Below are 19,677 nucleotides of genomic sequence, written 5' to 3' on the forward strand. Positions count from 1 at the left end.
CTCATCTCTTGAAAGTCTCCTTCCTGTCACCAAGCAGTACTTGCCCTTAAATTTTTTTTAGAATTAGATTGTAGTTTTTGCTTTTTACTCTGCATAAGTATACTAAAATATCTTATCCCATCTTAAAATAAATTAGACTCTGATGATGCCCAATCCTCTTTCTCTAGCTCAGACACTTGATTTGAGCCCCATAGTTACATTTCTAAATACTCACTAACCTCACCCATTTTTGTGGGGCTCTGCTGGTCCTTCAAACTCAACTTTCAAAACTGACCTCATTATATTCTCCTCAAAACCTGTTTCTGCTACTTCATGTCTTATCTTGATTAAGAGCATCACCAAGTAGGCCACCCACACTGGAAAATGGAGTCATCTTGACACTTTTTAAAAAGATCTGTGTTCATTTGATCACCAAATCCTGTCAATTATACTTCCTTGATATTTTTGAAGTCCTGCCTCTTCTTTGGTCCTACTTTGGTGCTTTCTCAACTTTTACCTAAAGTCAGGCAATAGCCTCTTAATTGGTTTCACTACCACTTCAGATGCTTCAATTAAAATCAGTTCTATTTCTCAACTTTTTCCTCATGTCATTCATTTATTTAAAAATATTTGATAATTCCCCTCATTTTCAGCCATCTCCAATTTACCAACTGACTACACATTCATTAGTGTCAAATATAATAAGCAACCCTGGATTAGAAATTGAGCATTTAGTCTGAAGCTATCTTTAGCATGGGATTGGCCTTTGCTCTTATAACTGACAGCCTATCTCTTTGTCCAGTTCCACACGTGTTAACATCACTGCCTAAGAGCTAAAAGTGGTATGTGAGGTACATTTTATATATACATTTTCACTTGGGTATATAATGAGATATATAAGAGCTTAAATAAATATATGATATGTAAGAGCTTAAATAAGTCCATGTTGCTCATTTGGCAGCTCTGTAGAAGGTTTGTTTAGGTAAGGATTGCCTATTATTTATAAAATTTACTTTTCTAATAAACTTGTTCTTCCATTATATTTTGGAAGCATACAAACAAACTTTTTTATTCTATGTAAAAATTTTTGATCTTCTACATATACAAAAGCCATTAAAGGGCTCATCCTTTATATATAGGTCACGTGCCTGAATATGTTTTATACTTTCTGACACAAACAGGAAGCTAATTTATCATTTTTTAAAGCTAGAGACTCAAACTAGATTTGACCATGTAGATTTAGGTCCTTTTATCTCCCCTCAACTCAGATATTTGCTGGCACCTTAAGAATTGCTTCTCTATTTGGAGAAAATATTTGCAAAACCTGTGTCTCATAAAGGACTTGTATCCAGAATAAAGAACTCCTTAATAAATTCCATAATGAGTCAAACAATCTGATTTTAAAAATGTGCAAAATATTTGAACATACAGTTCTAAGCAAGATATTCAAATGGCAAATAAGCACATGAAAAGATGCTTAACATCAGTAATCAGGAAAGAAATGCAAATTAAAATAATAAGACACCACTACAAACACTGGAATGTCTAAATTAAAAACACTGACAATACTAAGTTTTAGCAAAGGCATGGAATCACTGAAACTTCCAAAGGATACAACCTCTTTGGAAAATAATTTAGCAATTTTATAAAATTAAAATATTTTCTTAGCATTGACCTAGCAACTCTACTCTTATTTATATCCAAGACAAAATAAATCATACATCCATACAAAGACCTGTACTTAAATGTTCATAGCAGATTTGTTCAGAAAATAACCAAAAGTGGAAATAACCCAAAGGTCCCTTAACAGAAATAAAAATTGTGGCACATACCTATAATGAAATATTCAACAATCCAAAGGCACTGACTACTGATACATGCAACAAAATGGATGAGTCTTAGAGGCATTATGTTAAGTGAAAGAAGCCAAATGCAAAGAGCATTACTATAAAATTCCATTCATACAAAATTTTAGAGAAGGTAGGCCTGTAGTGACAGAAAACAGTTCAGTGGTTAGTGGTTGCCAAATGCCAGCAATATAGAACTTTTTCAGATAATGGAAATGTTCTATATCATGACTGTGGTTATAGTTACATAACTGTATATCTTTAACAAAATTCATCAACTTGTATATTTTAAGTTGGTAATTTTTGTTGAATGTATTTTATACTCTAATAAAGCTGAATAAAAAACACTGTAAGTGAGTGACATCAGTAGGAATGGTGGAATAAAAATCTCTAACACTCTGGGACTCTATAAAAGCAAGAATAATATTGGCAATGATTGTAAAAATCAACTTTTGAAGAACTTTGAAAATTAATAAAGGCTTAAATAAATTAATAAATAATCCAAGTACTGTTTATTTAAGGAAAAAATTATTGAATCTATGTAAGAACAGTGAGATTTGAGGCATCTGAACTTGTCCTATTCTCAGGTTTCTTTTCTCAATTTTGCAGAAGCTCTGAAAAACAACAGCATCACAATCAGAGTAGCTGTGAAAACTGACAGCCTAGAAGCCCCTGGAGAGGGCAGAACGGGTTTGGCTCCCCAAAAGCTCCATTATTAAAGAACTATCATTATCTGAGCTGTCTGGCAATTCCCTGAATGCTCCCACTCATAGGGCTTATCTTCATTTAACGTGACTCTGAGCTCATCACTGAGAACAGTTTTATTCCTAGTACGTTTGTCAAAAACAATCAGTGGCAATTATTTAATATCACATCTGCCTGAAATGGAGATAACATTTGGGCCAAATAAGATATGAACCAAAAGAAATGAAAAGAATAGCTGCAGGAATGAGATGTCCATAGGGGACTTAGAAAAGTTCTAACATATTCTTAGAAATCTAGAAGTCCAAGCACATATGCAGAACTGTGTGCATACCTGGAAAAGGTATGAGAAGGTCCTAATTTCTTGCCTCTGTCTGGTATTGGTGATCTGCACAAGCAGGAAATAAAAGCTAAGGCAGAGTTATCAACTTTCTGCTGGAACACTGAAACCATAGCCAAATATGCACAAAGAGCCTTTGGCAAAGCTGGGAGAAGTACTGGTTCAAGGCACTTAAGGAAATCTCTGTCATTTGCTGATCCTCTAAGTAGGGACTTCAGTGGTAATATATTGCAAAGGATTTAGACTTTAAACAATTAGCTGAGGAAAGTTACTAAATAATTGCAACAAAACAAACCCTGGGGAGAGATGGGGTCTGATTTTGAGAGTTGCTACATTACAATGTTTAAAATGTCCAATATTAAGTGAAAAATTACAAGACAACAAACTGATTCTGAACTTCAGATAGAGAGGCAAAAGACACAGAATAGCCATCATAATACTGGAGCACAGAAAGGAAGCCGGAGGACTGATACTACCCAACTTCAAGGCTTACTATAAAGCTAAAGTAATCAGCACAGTTTGGTATCCGTAAAAGAATAGACAGTATATCAATGAAATAAAATAGCCCAGAAATAGGCCCATACAGTATGGTCAACTGATTTCTGATGAAGGAGCAAAGGTTATACAACAGAGAACTGATAGTCTTTCAACAAACTGTGTTAAACGACTGAACATCTACACACCAAAACAAAAACAAAAACAAAAACAAAACAAAACAAAAAACCCCTGTAGACATTGACTTTATACCCTTCACAAAAATTAACTGAAAATGAATCACAGACCTAAATGTAAACATGAAATTATAAAACTCCTAGAAGATAACATAGAAGGAAATCTAAATGACCTTAGGTTTGGTGGTAACTTTTTAGATGCAACACTAAAGATATGATCTTTAAATAAATAGCTGATAAACTGAACTTCATTAAAGTTAAAAACTTCTGCTCTCTGCGAAACAATGTCAAGTGTATGAGAAGAAAAGCTATAGATTTGGGGAAAATATTTGCAAAAAACATATCTGAAAAAGGACTATTAGCAAATATATACAAAGAACTCTTAAAACTTAATAAGAAAACAAACAATCCATTTAAAAAATAGGCAAACAGTCTGAAGAGACACTTCATCAAAGATACACAGATGGCAAGTAAGCATAAGAAAGGATGCTTACCATCATACCTCATTATAGAATTGCACATTAAAAATAGCCATGAGATAAACATGGTACACCTATTAGAATGACAAAATTCTAAAACATTGACCACACCAAATGCTAACAAGAATGTGGACCAACATGAATGCTCATTCTCTGCAGCTGGGAATGGAAAATGGCACAGTACTTTGGAGGATAGTTTGGTAGTTTCTTACTGCTAAACATACTCTTACCATAGGACTGAACCATCACACTCGTTGGTATTTATCCAAATGAGTTGAAAACTTATGTATACATAAAAAAAAAAAAAAAAAAAAACAACCTGCACAGGAATGTTGCTAGCAGCTTTATTCACAACTGCAAAAACTTGGATACAACCAGATGTCCTTTACTAGATGAATGGATAAATTAATTGTAGTACTTTCAGATAATGGAATATTATCCAGCACTAAGAAGAATTGAGCCATCAAGCCACGAAAAGACAAATCATGAAGTGAAGAAGCCAGTCTGAGAGGGCCACATACTGTGTGATTCCAACTATAGGATGATCTGGAAAAGGCAAAACTATGGAGACATTAAAAAGATCAGTGGTTTTTAGGAGGCAGGAGGGAGAGAGGGCTGAGTAGTCAGGGCACAAAGGATTTTCAGGCTGTGCAACTATTTTGTATGGTACAATAATGGTGAATACAAATCATTACACATTTATCAAAGTCAGAGAATGTGTAAGACCAAGAGTAAAACCTAACGCAAATTATGGACTTCGGGTGATGATGATGTGTTGGTGTAGGGTCAGGAACAGACGTGTCCCACTCTGTGTGGTATGCTGCCGGCGGGGGAGGCTGTATATGGTACAGGGGTCTAGAGGAACTCCCTGTACTTCCTGCTCAATTTTTTTGTAAACTAAATGGGCTCTTTATAAAGTCTATTTTAAAAATCACTTTATTTATCCAACTTCGAAATTACTGATGTAAAGTGATCTGCATTGCTTTTGCTCTCCATCTACTTGCCCATTAAGTTCTCAATCCTATCTGCAAAACTATCATCATCGAAGACACTGTCGAAATTCTGGGTACAATTTCAAGTATCATACACACAGCCATTCAACTCTTCCTTTCAAAATGTGTATGTATATCAGAGCCACAGGTTGTACACTTTAAATATCTTATAATTTTATTTGTCAAATATGCCTCAAATAATGCTGGGAAAAAAAATGAGCTGATTTGCTAAGATGAAAAAAAAAAAAAGACACAAAGAGAGAAGATAATCTCTACGGTGGCCTGAAGCTAGATTGACAGTTCAGCGTGGTGTAGCACCAGCCTGTGACTTATCTTGCACAAGGTAGAGTAAACAATGGCTAGACTCCACAAGAATACAAAACAGATGAAACACACATCCCGGAGAGATGTAAATGGCTCTTTAAGGACTGGCTGCCTCAGGTAAAAGAACATGTCGCATAACAGAAGTATGCAGGGCACTTTAGCAAAACCCCTGTGAAATTCTGCTATGAATGAAGCCAATCTGCATTCAGGACAAGTGTTCAGCATTGGTATTTGTTTACCTCTAACTTACTGTGAAATAATAGAAAACCCTTCAGATAGATAATCTGAGTTGGCCTAGTACTGGTTTCCTGAAAAACTAGTCCTGCATGAATAATAATTTTGATTATAAAACTTATTTTATTTGCTGCATGAACAGTGTATCCTCCACTGGATTAGAGTTTCTTTTGAGGCAGAAACCAAAATTTATTCTTCTAATCCACGGTAGGCCTAGCAGGAAAGTTCATACATGGTAGTTTCAGTAGGTTTTTCTTTCTTAACAGAACATGCTTTGTTTATATAGGTCCAATCAGTGATTGATTTTTAAGTAGTCGCAATAGACTTTGTACAGTCAGAGTAACAGAATTATTCTCCCCCACTGAATCTTATTTGCATCCTAATGTCTAGCACAGGCACTGGCTAAAGTGAATCCTCTCGGTAAATGTTTGCTAAAGAAACTTAAGAGCTTGGCAGACTCTGGGGACAATTTGGTCTGATGAAAAGAATTTTCGGATGAAGAGACTAAGGATCTGAGAGGACCACCTGCTCAAGGGAGCCACACATTACTTAGCAGTGGAGCTAGGACTTCTTCCCGCCAGAGATTTCTCTGCTCCTGCCTACCCAAGAAGAATTGCAGTGGGGCCTGGAAAATGAGAGCATCGTCCTGTTGCTAACACAGGCTCTTCAATAAATGGCAGTTTCCTTCCCCTCTCCTTTTTCTCCACGGAAAGAGAAAATCCAGTACACATGATGAAGCCTGTCCACTTTGCGCTTTGGGCACACTGGATTTCTGTGTTAACATAAGCAAAGCACTTTGATCTTTTTAGAAGAAATGTCACAACCATATTGCTGCCAGAACCTGTTCATTTCTACAGTTGTCTTCAGAATCCTTAAGAAGGGGCTAATCCATTAGTAAGGGGAAACAGAAATCTCATGTTAAGAGTGAAACCCGAGGTTCTAATGGGAAAGTCAATAAGAAGAAAAGAAGTCAAGACTTGTCCATCCAACGGTGTACCATGTACCAGGAAGAAGGGGAGGTTCTGGGAATGCAGAGGTGACCAGGATGTGGGATCTGCCCTTGGGAACCTCACAGTTCTGCGTGTGATGTAAACGTGACAAAGAGAAGAAGGAGCAACACACTTCCTGAGTGCATAAAGACAAAACCTTCCAAAGGAGAGATAATTTAAGCAAGCCTGTGAAGGACTAAGAGAAATCTGCTGTCTAAGCTAAAAGAATTACAGGCAAAGCAAACAGGTATTAGATAGCATGCTTTAGCCTGAATGTTTCAAGTCTGTGAGTGGGAGAAACTGCAGAGAAAGGCAGGGTCTAGATCACAAAGGACCAAAATGAATATGTCAAGAGCCATCTGGGCGAGGGGGAGCTACTGAAGGATCTTGAACAGGAGAGTAACGTAATTTGATGGCACGTCACAAACGTAAGTGGTGGCAGGATGGAGAATGAGCTGAAGAACAGTTAGGACGTGTTTACGATAGTGTGGGCGAGAAATGGCAAGGAGAAGACGGGAGTGAGAGCAGATGAAGCTTTTGGTTTTTGTTGTGTAAGCTGCGGAAGGACAGAAAGAGAGGGCGACTCCCAGATTTCAGGCTTTGTCATTGTGCCACCAAACACAGAAGCAGTCACTTAGGGAAGTTGGTAGAGAGCTGGGAGGGAGAAAATAAACAGCTCATATTTGGAGGTATTAAATTTTCGCGTCCTTTAGGACATCGAGACCTACTCGGGAATGGTGGGCGGAGAGATGATATACACAGAAGATGTAGAGTAACTGAGCCAACCATCCAGAGAGAATTCAGAACCCTGGAAACTCCCGTGTGTAAGGCACTGGCCAGCGAGGAGGAACCAGGCTCAGGTAGGTAAGAGGGCAACGGAACTAGCTGTAGGCCAAATCCAAGAAGTCACAGAACGAGCATTCTGGAAAGGAGGGAGGCCACGGTTAGTTGTACCAGATATATATGGAAAAGTAAGTGCTATACAACTTAAAATGTGCCTTTTGGATTTAGCAGTTAACCAGGGCAGAGAAGAAGAGAACGTTTTCTTTACATGTAGAAGCAATAATATAACTCATGGACCGACAGGTTATTTTCTTCCAGCTTCCAGTTCAATTTAACACACATTTACTGAATTCCCGCTCAGCACAAGGCCACGAGACACCCACGCTACACCACCGCGTAAGATACAGTCCTTACTATGGAGCTTCTAGAAGCTGGTAGAATGCATCGATCCCCAGCTAACCAGAACCGGGGTGGGGCAGGGGTCAGCATCAAATCGTGGGGTGCCTAAACTGCTCTGAGCACACAGGAGGGAGACCCTGAGAGAGAGAGTGCCCAGAGGGGCAAGATTCAGGGGTCACACAGAAGGACCAGGAAAAGGCACAGTGGTGTGCTTGCTGGGAGGGCTGGGATCTGTGAGCAACGCGTGTGATGGGAGTGTCTGAGCGTGACAGAAGGGTGGTCCGGGCCGAGCATCCAAGAGGATTCTTCCGCTTCCATGGTGATGGAGGCCTATCTGGGAGACAGAGAAGGCCCTCTCTCTGTGGACCAAGCAACAAAACCCTTCCCTTCCTCACATTTTAGATTCCAATTTTACAGTTTAACTACCGGACTCAGACCAGTCCTGAGGTCTCCCATGCTGATTTCATGGCCAGTTTCCTGTGATATTTCTCATATTCCTGCCAAAGCCACGAGAAGAGCAACAAGCAAAGCTATACATTCATCCCCAGCGTGGGATTCGGATTAAAGCCCACAGCCTGAACTCTTCACCCTCCACTCAAGTGTTAGGGGCTGAAGGGATCTAGTCTTGCCTGCTAAGGAGTGTTCGGGGCGTGGCGCTCAAAGCCCTTCAGAAACAGTCAGGGAGACGCAGGAGATTCCTCCTGACCCAGGGATCAAAGGAAAGGGGGGGCAGGAGCTCCTCCTCTGCAGACAGGAGTGCAGGGCCTGGGAAAGTTCTCCAGGTTGCCCCGGGGAGTTTACAAAACAGGCTCTGCAGAGCAGGGTGGAGAGCTATGCCTGTCTGACAGCTCCGGTGTGTAACTCAGCAAGAGGTGGGGAGGCTTTCAGAAATCACAGGCTGTCCAGCCAGAGGGTTTATGGCGTCAGGGGGGAAGAAGAGTGTAGTCAAAAGTCCCCAAGTGGGTATCCCTGAGCCACCGCTGAGTCCGTGAAGGCCTGTTGAGCTTTTCACTCGAGCTGTTCTCCAACCAGCAGGTCACGCTGCGGCAGAAAGGCTGACCTCTCTTCCAGACCGAAACCCCACAAGCAACTGTGCCTGGATATCAGCTGGAGTGTGGGGGGCAAACAGTGAGGCACAGACAGATCTAGCTACAGGAAAAATGAAGCATGTGTATGTTGTGGAGGGAGAGGATGTGGGAGTGCAACGGTGGGATTTGTAAAATAATTTTGTAAAATAATTGTAAAATTATTTTGTAAAAAAATTGTAAAATAGTTTTTTGATTGAGATATAATTCACATGTAACGCTGTGTTTGTTCTAGGCGTGCCACATCATGATTTGATGTCTGTGTATATTGCAGCACGAGCACCACCGGAAGTCCAGTCCGCATCCACAGCCACATCTCGTTACTTTGTTTTTCTTGCAATGGGAACTTTTTAAGATTTAGTCTCTAAGCAATTTTCAAATATACCATACAGTATCATTGAGTCTTGTCACCAGGTTGTACACTACATCCAAGAAAAATAATTTTAAATAAGATATAGGTTCTAATAATCAACGTTTCAAGGAAGAGCATAAGGCCCCTGGAAAATCAATAAGCTTCAGTAGCCACAGTGGCCCAACAATTAAGAACTTAAAGGAGCAGGTTTTCTGGGACTTGTTCAGTTTGCAGGATTTCAGATATATTTCAAATTCACATACACCTGGCATTGGAAAAACCAGACGGGGTGTCCTCAGCCTCTAATCGTTCAAAGCAACAGCATCTAATCTAGACGATTTCTCTAGTGAGGACAGGTCCAAGTTGAAGCAAGGGTCACAAGCAGAGATTTCTCTGAGAGGTTCAAAGGTGAAAAGCAAAGCACAAACAGGCCGGGGTTATTGGAAGGCTAGAGCACTCCCTTTGGGCCCTGAGATTCTCCTTCCCTGCCTGCTTCATGGATATGGGCCACCAGCATTCAGTCGTGGTCCTCTTCCGTTCTCGTACTGTCCCTGAGTGACCTCACACATTCTTAGGACCTTTGTACCCATATGTGTGGATGACCCTGCATCTCTGTCTCCAGCTAAGGTCTCTGGCGACTTGCACACCTGCCTCACACTGGACATCTCTCCGGGTCCCAGTCCCCCAGGCACCTCAGCCCATCACACTTTCCCCTGCTCAGACCCAGGCCAAACTCCACAGCTGCCCCTGCCTTAGAAAGGGGCCTCACCACCCCCAGCTGCTCAGACCAAGAGGAGTCTGGTCACCCTTACATCTGAATTGCAGCAATACTAACAACACCTCTTATTTATAGGGCCCTGTGAAGATGAAATGACACCAATGTAAAGAGTTTAGTGTGCTACTAAGCAATGGTAAGTACTCACGAAATGGTAGCCATCGTTATCTATTATTTATCTGGCAAAGGAAGGCATTTTTAAAAACGCTGCTAATGTTTTTAATAATGCAATACAAAATATCTAATATAGATCTAATATATATGTAATTAAAAACATAAACCCTCAATTTGCTGTTCTATTTTGTAGTTTCTTGTGTATTCCTCCTCAAAGTTTATACACATAGAAGTCATTTTGAGTAGCTGGTTGGAAAAGGTTACATAACAGGCCATTTTAAAATACAAAGACCAATGTTTTTCGTGTGTGTGTGTGTGTGTGTGTGTGTGTGTCTATGTGTGTGTGTGAAAGTCCCTACCTCTCACCCTGCCATGTCTGTACCTGTACCCCAAAGCTGCCCTAAACCATACAGGCTACATTGCGGTAAGGTTCATAGCGGAGGTGGGGGTAGGGATAAAGATGTCTTTCCTGCACATTAACTTAGTTAAAAAAACCCAAAAGCTAAAGGTTCAAAAGAGGCACATCAAAATTTTATGGTTCTTGTCTGGATAATCCCTACTGGCCTGTTAGGGTCATTTTTCCAAGAAGCCCTCTCTGAAACCCCTTCCCCTGCATCTGTACTTCTAGTGATATCATTCTTCCAAGTAAATCCTCATTGACTCATCTCTCAACCCTGGCACGACTGGCATTTGAGGCCAAACAATTCCTGGTTGTGGGGATGCCCAGCACATTGGGAGGTTTGGCGACATCCCGGACCTCCAGTCACTAGATGCATGGCCCAGCTGTGATGAGAAAAATATGTCCCTGGGTGTTGAGAGGAGGACAAAATATTCCTCCCCTTCCAGGCTGAGGCCACTGCATTAGACAGAGACCTCAGGGTGAGGATTCTGGCTTATTGTTCTCTGCAGCAGAGACGCCTGAAGAGACAGCCTGGATGAACCAAGCTGACTAAAGGAGTGAACGAGAAAGGGCTGCCACTCTTCTGGCAGTAAATCAGATCTAATAGCTTCACAAAAGAACCATGTGCTTTCAACTTTTCCTTTAATTATTAGTATTTTTAAATACGGAGTTCCATGAAGAATAAGGTGGAAATGCAACCATAATTTCTATTCTTGGGATTTATAAGTCAAACTCAGGAACTCGCAGGGCAACCTAGACATCTTTGGAAAACTCACCCTCAAAGGAAGAAATGGAAAGCACTCCAAATTGCATTTCACAAGAAGACCTAAGCTTTCTCTGGAAGCTCCAGAAGCAGCCTGTCTGGCTTTGAATCCTAGCAATGCCATTCAGTAGCTGTGAGTGGGCCAATTATTTTATACCTCTGTGCCTCAATTATGTTATCTGTGAAACGGGAATCACATTAGTTAGAGTTACTTTATAGGGTTGTTATAAGAAGTAAACAAATAAGTATTTGTGGAATGCTTAGAGTGATGCTCAGTAGATAACGAGCACTTTGTGTTTAAAAAAATAAAATCACCACTTACTAGGATCTCTATATATTTTTTAATAGCTCAGAATTTTAAAGTTGGAAGTGACCATGATTATTACATAACCCCTATACATTTCCCTCAATGATGTGTCCAAGGTTTCAGTCCAGTTAATTGTCATGTCATTATATGACATAACAAAATATATAATACTGTACATATTCTGTGATAAATACTCTAAAAGAGAAAATATCTAATATATATCAATATTCATAAAGACTACCATGATTCAATATTATTAATGTTATTTAACATACTCAACGATATGCATTTGTGTGCAGAGGTAAATCATAAACATCATTTCTGTCAGCATTCTTCTCCACAAACTCCCCTGCCCCACATGAAAACCATGATCATTAATTCTCCTTTTAAATACAAAGGGCAATGATAGATGCACTCCAGAATCCAAATCAATTCCACATCTCCCTGAAACAGTGCTGAACAAGGTAATGCCTTAGTTTCACACACAATACAATTAACTAGTACTTACTAACGACGTAAGTTACATGGACAGTTTATTGACCTAATATTAAACTGGAAATTCACAGGTCACCTTGAACATCAGAGCCCTATACTATCAGTCTGAGTGAATATTGCAAATCAACATGCAAATCGAACATATTACTTATCCTTAAAAAATCCCATTGAGGGGCTGTGACTTGCTGCAATTTGCTTGAAAGGTGACAAACTTTGCAAGCTATTTTGACACCTTGGCTATTCCTACATTCTGATACAGTTAACAGTTTCAATTAGCTCATCTAGGTACTTAGACTTGCAATTTGCTTTTCATTACTCACAGGGGAAAATATTTTCAATTAAGAATTCAATCAAAGAACATCAAAACAAAATTATAATTGAGGTTGCTAAGATAAGCAACTGCACTACTCTGACTTGCAGTCACAAATGTTTGCAGAGCACCTACTACGTGCTGGCGTTGTCAGAGTCACAGAAGCTATGGTAAGACATGGTTGCCAGCCTGGAAGTTCACACCTTTAGGGAAAACAGCAAACCTGTCTAGTGTTTGAGACCTAAAAGAAAGGGGGTACACCTCTACATATTGCAGGCCAGGCATGGGTCTTCTTTGTCATCAATAATCTCAGTATGCTATATTTTTCCAGCCAATCAAAAAGTTAACACTGGGGATGTCTGGGTGGCTCAGGGGGTTAAAGCCTCTGCCTTCGGCTCAGGTCATGATCCCAAGGTCCTGGGATCGAGCCCCGCATCTGGCTCTCTCTCTCTGCCTGCCTCTCTGCCTACTTGTGATCTCTATCTGTCAAATAAATAAATAAATAATCTTAAAAATAAAAGTTGCTCCACAACTTACTACGTGCAGTTAGGACCTAGGACACTAACTGTCTGTCCACGCAGGTGAGATGCTTCCAGAAAACCAAAGGTGAGTAAAATTCTTGTCGTGGGTAACATTCGCAGGAGACGTTCAGCCTTCTTGTCTTCATTTGTCTACCTGGCAGAAGTTACGTGCCTCCTGGCTACGGGTTCCCTTTATGATTCTGCATTAGCTCAGCACTGCAAATATGCATGAGAAATGCAGAGCCCACAAAGCTTCCAAATAAAACAGGAGACCAACTCTATCACTCTGTCTGCGATGTATCCATGAGAAAAGGAATAAAATCACAACCCCTTACCGCTCTCCAGGCATCAGTCATTACACACCATGTGAGTGGGCGAGTGTCTCATTAACCACTCCTCGATCTCAAGATTTCATAAGTGTGGTCATTCCCCTCAGGCTGGAGGTCTTCCTTCTGCTTGCTTTCCACTATTTGCCACATGGGACCTCAGTGTCTTGGTGGAACTTGTAATGAGGGGGAAAGAAACTGCATACATGTCCCCTTAGCAGCCACCCCCTTCTCTGCCTCCGTACCGTGCCTGCTTCCTTCGCCCCACCCTGCCGTCACTACTCCTTTGGCCTCTGTTTCACCTACCCCTCCTACACCCCAAGAATCTCCGCTCGCATACCTCCAGCCAAACACTTTCCTTACTTAATGATATTTTTGGAGACACAGCGATCATAAGAATTATTCCAATTATAACAACCTCCTGCCACTCTCACCATTTTTCCGCAAGCTGGGCCCCTGCCAAGAACTCTGTGGCGTCTGGCATTGCCACACTTACACATGTTTACACAGCCATACCTCTCAGGGTGTGTCTGCATGATCCTGTCTTGGGCTATATCAGAGAAGGGGCACGGGCTCTGCAAAAGAAGGCTTCCAGATTTTTCTGGCTGACACTAATAGTATTATTCAGAACGTTGTATCGCTACATGATTTCACATTCATTGTACTGGGTCATCTCTTAAACATGTCTGAAGGGCTTTTTTTTTTTTTTTTTTTTTTTTTAAAGAGCAGACCTTGTGGGCGGTGCCTGGGTGGCTCAGTCGGTTAAGCATCTGCTTTGGCCTCAGGTTATTATCCCAGGGTCCGGCGACTGAGCCCCAAGTCAGGCTCCCTGCTCAGGAGAGAGTCTGCTTGTCCCTTTCCATCTGCCCTTGCCCACTGCTCATGCTCTCTCCCTCTCCCTCTTTCTCTCTCTTAAATAAATATATAAAAACCTTTAAAAAAAAAAAAAAAGAGTAGACTCTGATGGAAAAGTCTAGAATTTCATCAAGGAATCTGAGATCACAAACAGCAGTGAACAGATAAGGATTTATCACCCACATGTATGAGATTCAAAGCTTGTTAGCCATGTCACCAGTGAACATAACTACACAATCAGAGACAGTGTTTGCCTCTGCAATCCTGACTTGAAAATATGTGCTGTAATTTTTATTCTTGGTTTACAGTGTAATCCTTTGTTTATATTTAGAAATGAAATTTTAGAAATTTATGATGAAGCTACTAGGAACTAATGAGTGAATTTAGAAAGACTGTAGGATGCAAGAAAAATATATAAAAAAATTTACAGGGACACCTGGGTGGTTTAGGCATTAAGCATCTGCTTTCTGCTCAGGTCATGATCCCAGAGTCCTGGGATCAAGCCTCACATCGGGCTCCCTGCTCAAAGGGAAGCCTGCCTCTCCTTCTCTGGCTCCCTCCCCATCCCACTTGTGTTCCCTCTCTTGCTGTGTCTCTCTCTGTCAAATAATAAATAAAATCTTTTAAAAAATTTACATTCTATTAATGAGCAACTAGAAATTGAAATGATAAAAAAATATGTACTATTTGCAATAGCACCACAAGACATGAAATTCTTAAATACTTTTGAGGATGTGTAGTATCCATATGCTGAAAACTACAAGTCAGGTTTTGAAAAAAAAAAAAAACAAAACAAAACAAAAAACAAAAACCAAAGGAGACCTAAATAAAAAGAAACATACACTGTATTTATGCATTGCAAGATTCAGTACCATTAAGCCATCAGTTCTCCCCAGACTGATTTATGGATTCAACATAATCCAAATCAATACTCCAGAGGATTTTTTAAAATAGATACCAACAAGTTGTTTCTAAAATTTATATGAAAAGGCAGAGGAACTAGAATAGGCAAAACAATTCCAGAACAAAAGAACAAAGTTGGAGGACATATAGTATTGGATTCCAAGACATACATAAAGCTAAGTAATCCTGTGTCATATTGATGAAAGACTAATTAGGCATACAGATAAATGGAATAGAATAGACAGTCTAGAAATAGACTTACATCATGGTCAACTGATTTACAATACAAAGATACAATACAAAGGTACAAAGGCAATTCACTGAAGAAAGTTAACCTTTTCAATACAGTGCCAAACCAGTGGGATGCTGATGTGTGAAAAATGAATCTTGTCTGCCTTTGGCTCAGGTCATGATCCATGATCCCAGGGTTCTGGGATCTAGCCCCACATCTTGCTCCCTACTCAGCGGGGAGCCTGCTTCTCCTTCTCCCTCTGACCTCGTCCTACTTGTGCTCTCTCCCTCTCTCTCAAATGAATAAATAAAATCTTAAAAAAAAAAAGAGAGAGAGAGATCTTAAAGACAAGCTACAGACTGGCAGAAAACACAAGACCCACATCTGACAAATTATTTATGTTTAGAGCATATAAGGAACTCTCAAAACTCAGTGAGAAAACAAACAATCAAACTTTAAAACTGGGCAAAGACTTGAAGAAAATACAGGTATGGCAAATAACAGGGCATTCAACATCATTACTCATTAAGGAAATGAAAACTATACTCATATTGAGATAACTCTGATATCTAGAATGACTAAAAACAAAACAAACAATATATGTCATGGGGATCAAAGGTACAGCCTAGGAAATATAATCAGTGGTAATGTAATAGGGTTGTATGGTGACAGATGGGAGTCCCACTTGTGAGAGCATAGCACAATGTATAGACTTGCTGAGTCACAGTGATGTACACCTGAAACTAATGTAACATTGTGTGTCCACTACACATCAATTAAAAAAAAAAAAACAAAAACCGACAGCACCAAGGGCTGACAAAGATGTGGAGCAACCAGAACTCTTATACATTGCTGGTGAAAATGCAAAACAATAGGATCACTTTTGAAATGTCTGGTGGTTTCTTATAAAGTTAGAATACAGTTATTAAATGGACCCTATGATCCCCTTCCTAGGATTTTACCCAAAAAAAATGAAGGCTTTTGGTCACACAAAACCTTGAATATGAATGTTTATAGTTGCTTTATAACTACCCAAACTGATGACAACTCAAACATCCTTCAGCTGGTGAACAGACAGACTGTAGTACAGAAATATAATGTAACACTACTCAGTTTTGGTACTGACTGACACACCAATGACATGGAGGAACCTTAAGTGTACTACACTCAGTAAAAGAAGCCAGGCTCAAAAGGCTACATACTGGGGCACCTGGGTGGCTCAGTGGGTTAAGTCTCTGCTTTCAGCTCAGGTTATGGTCTCAGGGTCCTGGGATCGAGCCCCACATCAGGATTTCTGCCCAGCAGGGAGCCTGCTTCCCCCCCTTCTCTGCCTGCCTCTTTGCCTACTTGTGATCTCTCTCTGTCAAATAAATAAATAAAATCTTAAAAAAAAAATAAGCCTACATTTTGTTTGACTTTATTTATATGGTATTCTGGAAAAGGCAAAACTATAGATACAAAAGCCAGATCAGGCTTTGGAGCAGGGTTAGAGGTTGATGCCAGAGGGGAACCAGGGAATTTTGGGGGGTGATGGAGCTGTTCTTCATATTGGTTGTGGTGGCAGTTACATGCTTGAAAACTGTTCACTCAAAATAGTGAATTTTACTTTATATGTATATATCCATATATCCATATATGTATATATTATGTTTTGATTTAAAGAAAACATAAATTTTGGGTGCCTAGGTGGCTCAGTTGGTTAAGTGGCCGACTCTTGATTTTGGCTCATTTCATGATCTCAGGGTCCTGGAATAAAGCCCCACATTGGGCTCCATGCTCAGCATGAAATCTGCTTGAGATGCTCTCTCTTTCTCTTTCTCTCTGCCCTCTCCCCCACTCATGTGTATGAATGCTCTCTCTCTCTAAAACAGCTAAGATAAAAATCTTAAAAAAATTTTTTTAAACAAAAATAGAATACATAAATTTAAAACATTCAATGTGGAAAATGATAATGCAATATAATATAATTAAAATATAAAAATTCCTTATTATTTTTTTAAAGGCAGCTATAAAATTGCCCTTGGTTAAAACTAAGAAGGAAAACTCAGAAGGAGGTGCTTTTAGAGCAGTTCTGGGTTGAGTGAAATCTTATGAGGAGGGAGATGCTCCTGCTTGGGGTGTATCCCAGACATCCTGAAAACACTGCTTTTCCAATTCATTACCTTTAAAGAGTCACAATCAAACTATCCATTTATCTCATAAATGCTTGCAAATGGCATTTTGCGTTTGTTTTCTAGCCCAAATAGCCCGTTCCTATAATTTGTGATTTTAAGCATTCTCTGCTCTTCTACCCAGTTAAGCAAACCCACGGTACTGTTTTCCTTAAATATTCAAATATCACTTCTTAATGCAAATCTACCATCTCTCCATATAGGAACCATACAGTGAATGCAAAAATATGCATGTTTGAAGATTCAGGAAGGCTAAGATTATTTGCACACTATCCTAACATACACTGGTCTCTCCTTTCTTGACAAAGTTTTGGTCATCATTACTTTCTGACTAAACTGCCATCTTTGATATCAACATGGAATGTGCTAGAAAGAACACTGGATTGTAAATTTTAAGTACTACTTTTTTTTAAAAGATTCTTTTTTATTTTTAAGGAATCTCTACACCCAACATGGGGTTCAAACTCACAACCCCGAGATCAAGGGTGCACGCTCCACCGACTAAGCTAGCCAGGTGCTCCGAAGTACTCTGTTTAAGGTCATTTCAGCCCACAGCTAGCTGTGTGGCCGTGGAAAAATGACTCATCTCCTGTAAATAATATTTATCTCCAGCCTTGACCTCTCTCCAGGGCTTTAGTTAGGAAGCTTCAAATTCCTACAGACACATACAGCCTCTCATGGAGCATTTAATTGTTCCTGGATATTGGTTACACTGGCATATTTTCCTATCACTCAAATTATAATTATTACTTATTTGTTCATGTATTCATGCTTTATTTCTTCAACTAGATTTATTCAACCATATTATAAATTCTTTGAGGAAGAATTTATAATATACATCTTTGCTTCTGTCAAGCATCTATCACATAGCAAAGGCTTAATATTCCAAGTTGCTGATATAATTACTTGAGCTTACATATTCTAGCTTGCTGATATAATCATTTGCCTTTGCAAAAAATACAACCAAGTTTGACATACTCATGGAGTTTTTCAGGCCTTCTCTGGCCACTCATGCTGTGGCCTCCCCTGCTGCCTAGTTCCACTAACCTACCTTTGACTCCAGTCACCACGGTCTATGGCTTCATCTTATTCTAGTTTGTTCATAGCATGAACACTCTCTGAGATAACTTTTCCCCTTCCTTCTCTTTTTCTCTCACTGACTCTCTCTTTCTTTTTCCTCAATCTACTTTCTGAAGACTCTGATTAGGATTTAAGCTCCATAAAACTAGGGTCTAATCGTGCTCCCTGTGGCATACTTAGAACCTGGACCCAGGCCTGGCACATAGTAGGCACTCAATAAACACTTATAGAGCTGTTGAACTTGCTCTTCAATACAGTGATATCTATTAGAGACTGCACAATTGAAAGTAACAAAATCACACAATTTACCTGTAAAGAGGTTCTACAAGGTCCTTTTCAAGAAAATCATGATCATTCTTGACAGCCACAATGTTGATGGGAAATTGGGAATCTGAAAAACAGAGAAACAGAGAAGATTTTGCATCTTGTTTTTATCTGAATGGGCACCAGTATTTTTTGACCACCACATTTCAGTACATGTGACCAGTCTTGGCAGGTACTACCCCATTGATGGGTGTGTTGGTAATGTTTAAGATAGTAGACAGTTTTATTTTTATCAAATAAATGCTTTTTTTGTTTTTTTAGATTTTTATTTATTTATTTGATAGACAGAGATCACAAGTAGGCAGAGAGGCAGGCAGAGAGAGAGGAGGAAGCAGGTTCCCCGCTGAGCAGAGAGCCAGATGCGGGGCTCGATCCCAGGACCCTGAGACCATGACCTGAGCTGAAAGCAGAGGCTTTAACCCACTGAGTCACCCAGGTGCACCTCAAATAAATGCTTTTAAGGACACAAAAGAAGTGTGAAATATGAGAATAACCCAGTGCTTGCCCTTGGATAGGATCGAACACTACGTGCCTGTATTGTTGTAGTTCATCCTAATTGCAGACATCTGCCCATGTGAAGAGCTTTTTATACTCTCATCACCCACCTAACGTCACTGACTTTTACCTTGATCGGTTCATGAAATACTTATTTGGCAGATTTTGTTTTCTTCAGAAAGAAAATTTCCCAAAATACCCAAAGCTCAATGGCCTCGAATGTGTCCTTTTGTAGCAAAATCTCGAGTCACTTTAGACTATCAGCAAAATATTCAAACAACTGATTCTATCCAAAGAGAACAGATTCCAACATCATAACTTTTCTCCCACGGACTATTCATGCCAACTTTGGAGGTCAAGGGCAGTCCTCAAGATGCAGTGTTCATTTTAGGTACCTTATTCACAGAGGGAAAAATTTGGAGATCATTCT

General features: G+C 39.8%; 1 protein-coding gene across 7 annotated transcripts in view; it reads right to left on the reverse strand.

Annotated features, from left to right (window-relative positions):
- STARD13 (StAR related lipid transfer domain containing 13) overlaps window positions 1–19,677 on the reverse strand; it is a 513,277-nt gene that overhangs the window by 41,195 nt on the left and 452,405 nt on the right. For all 7 annotated transcript variants that reach the window (XM_046028279.1, XM_046028283.1, XM_046028278.1 and 4 more), the window contains one exon: window positions 18,738–18,819. In XM_046028279.1, coding sequence (XP_045884235.1) covers window positions 18,738–18,819 — 82 coding nt within the window. The remainder of the gene's footprint in view (window positions 1–18,737; window positions 18,820–19,677) is intronic.

The sequence above is a fragment of the Meles meles genome, chromosome 14, assembly GCF_922984935.1.
Source record: "Meles meles chromosome 14, mMelMel3.1 paternal haplotype, whole genome shotgun sequence".
Taxonomy (NCBI): Eukaryota; Metazoa; Chordata; class Mammalia; order Carnivora; family Mustelidae; genus Meles; species Meles meles.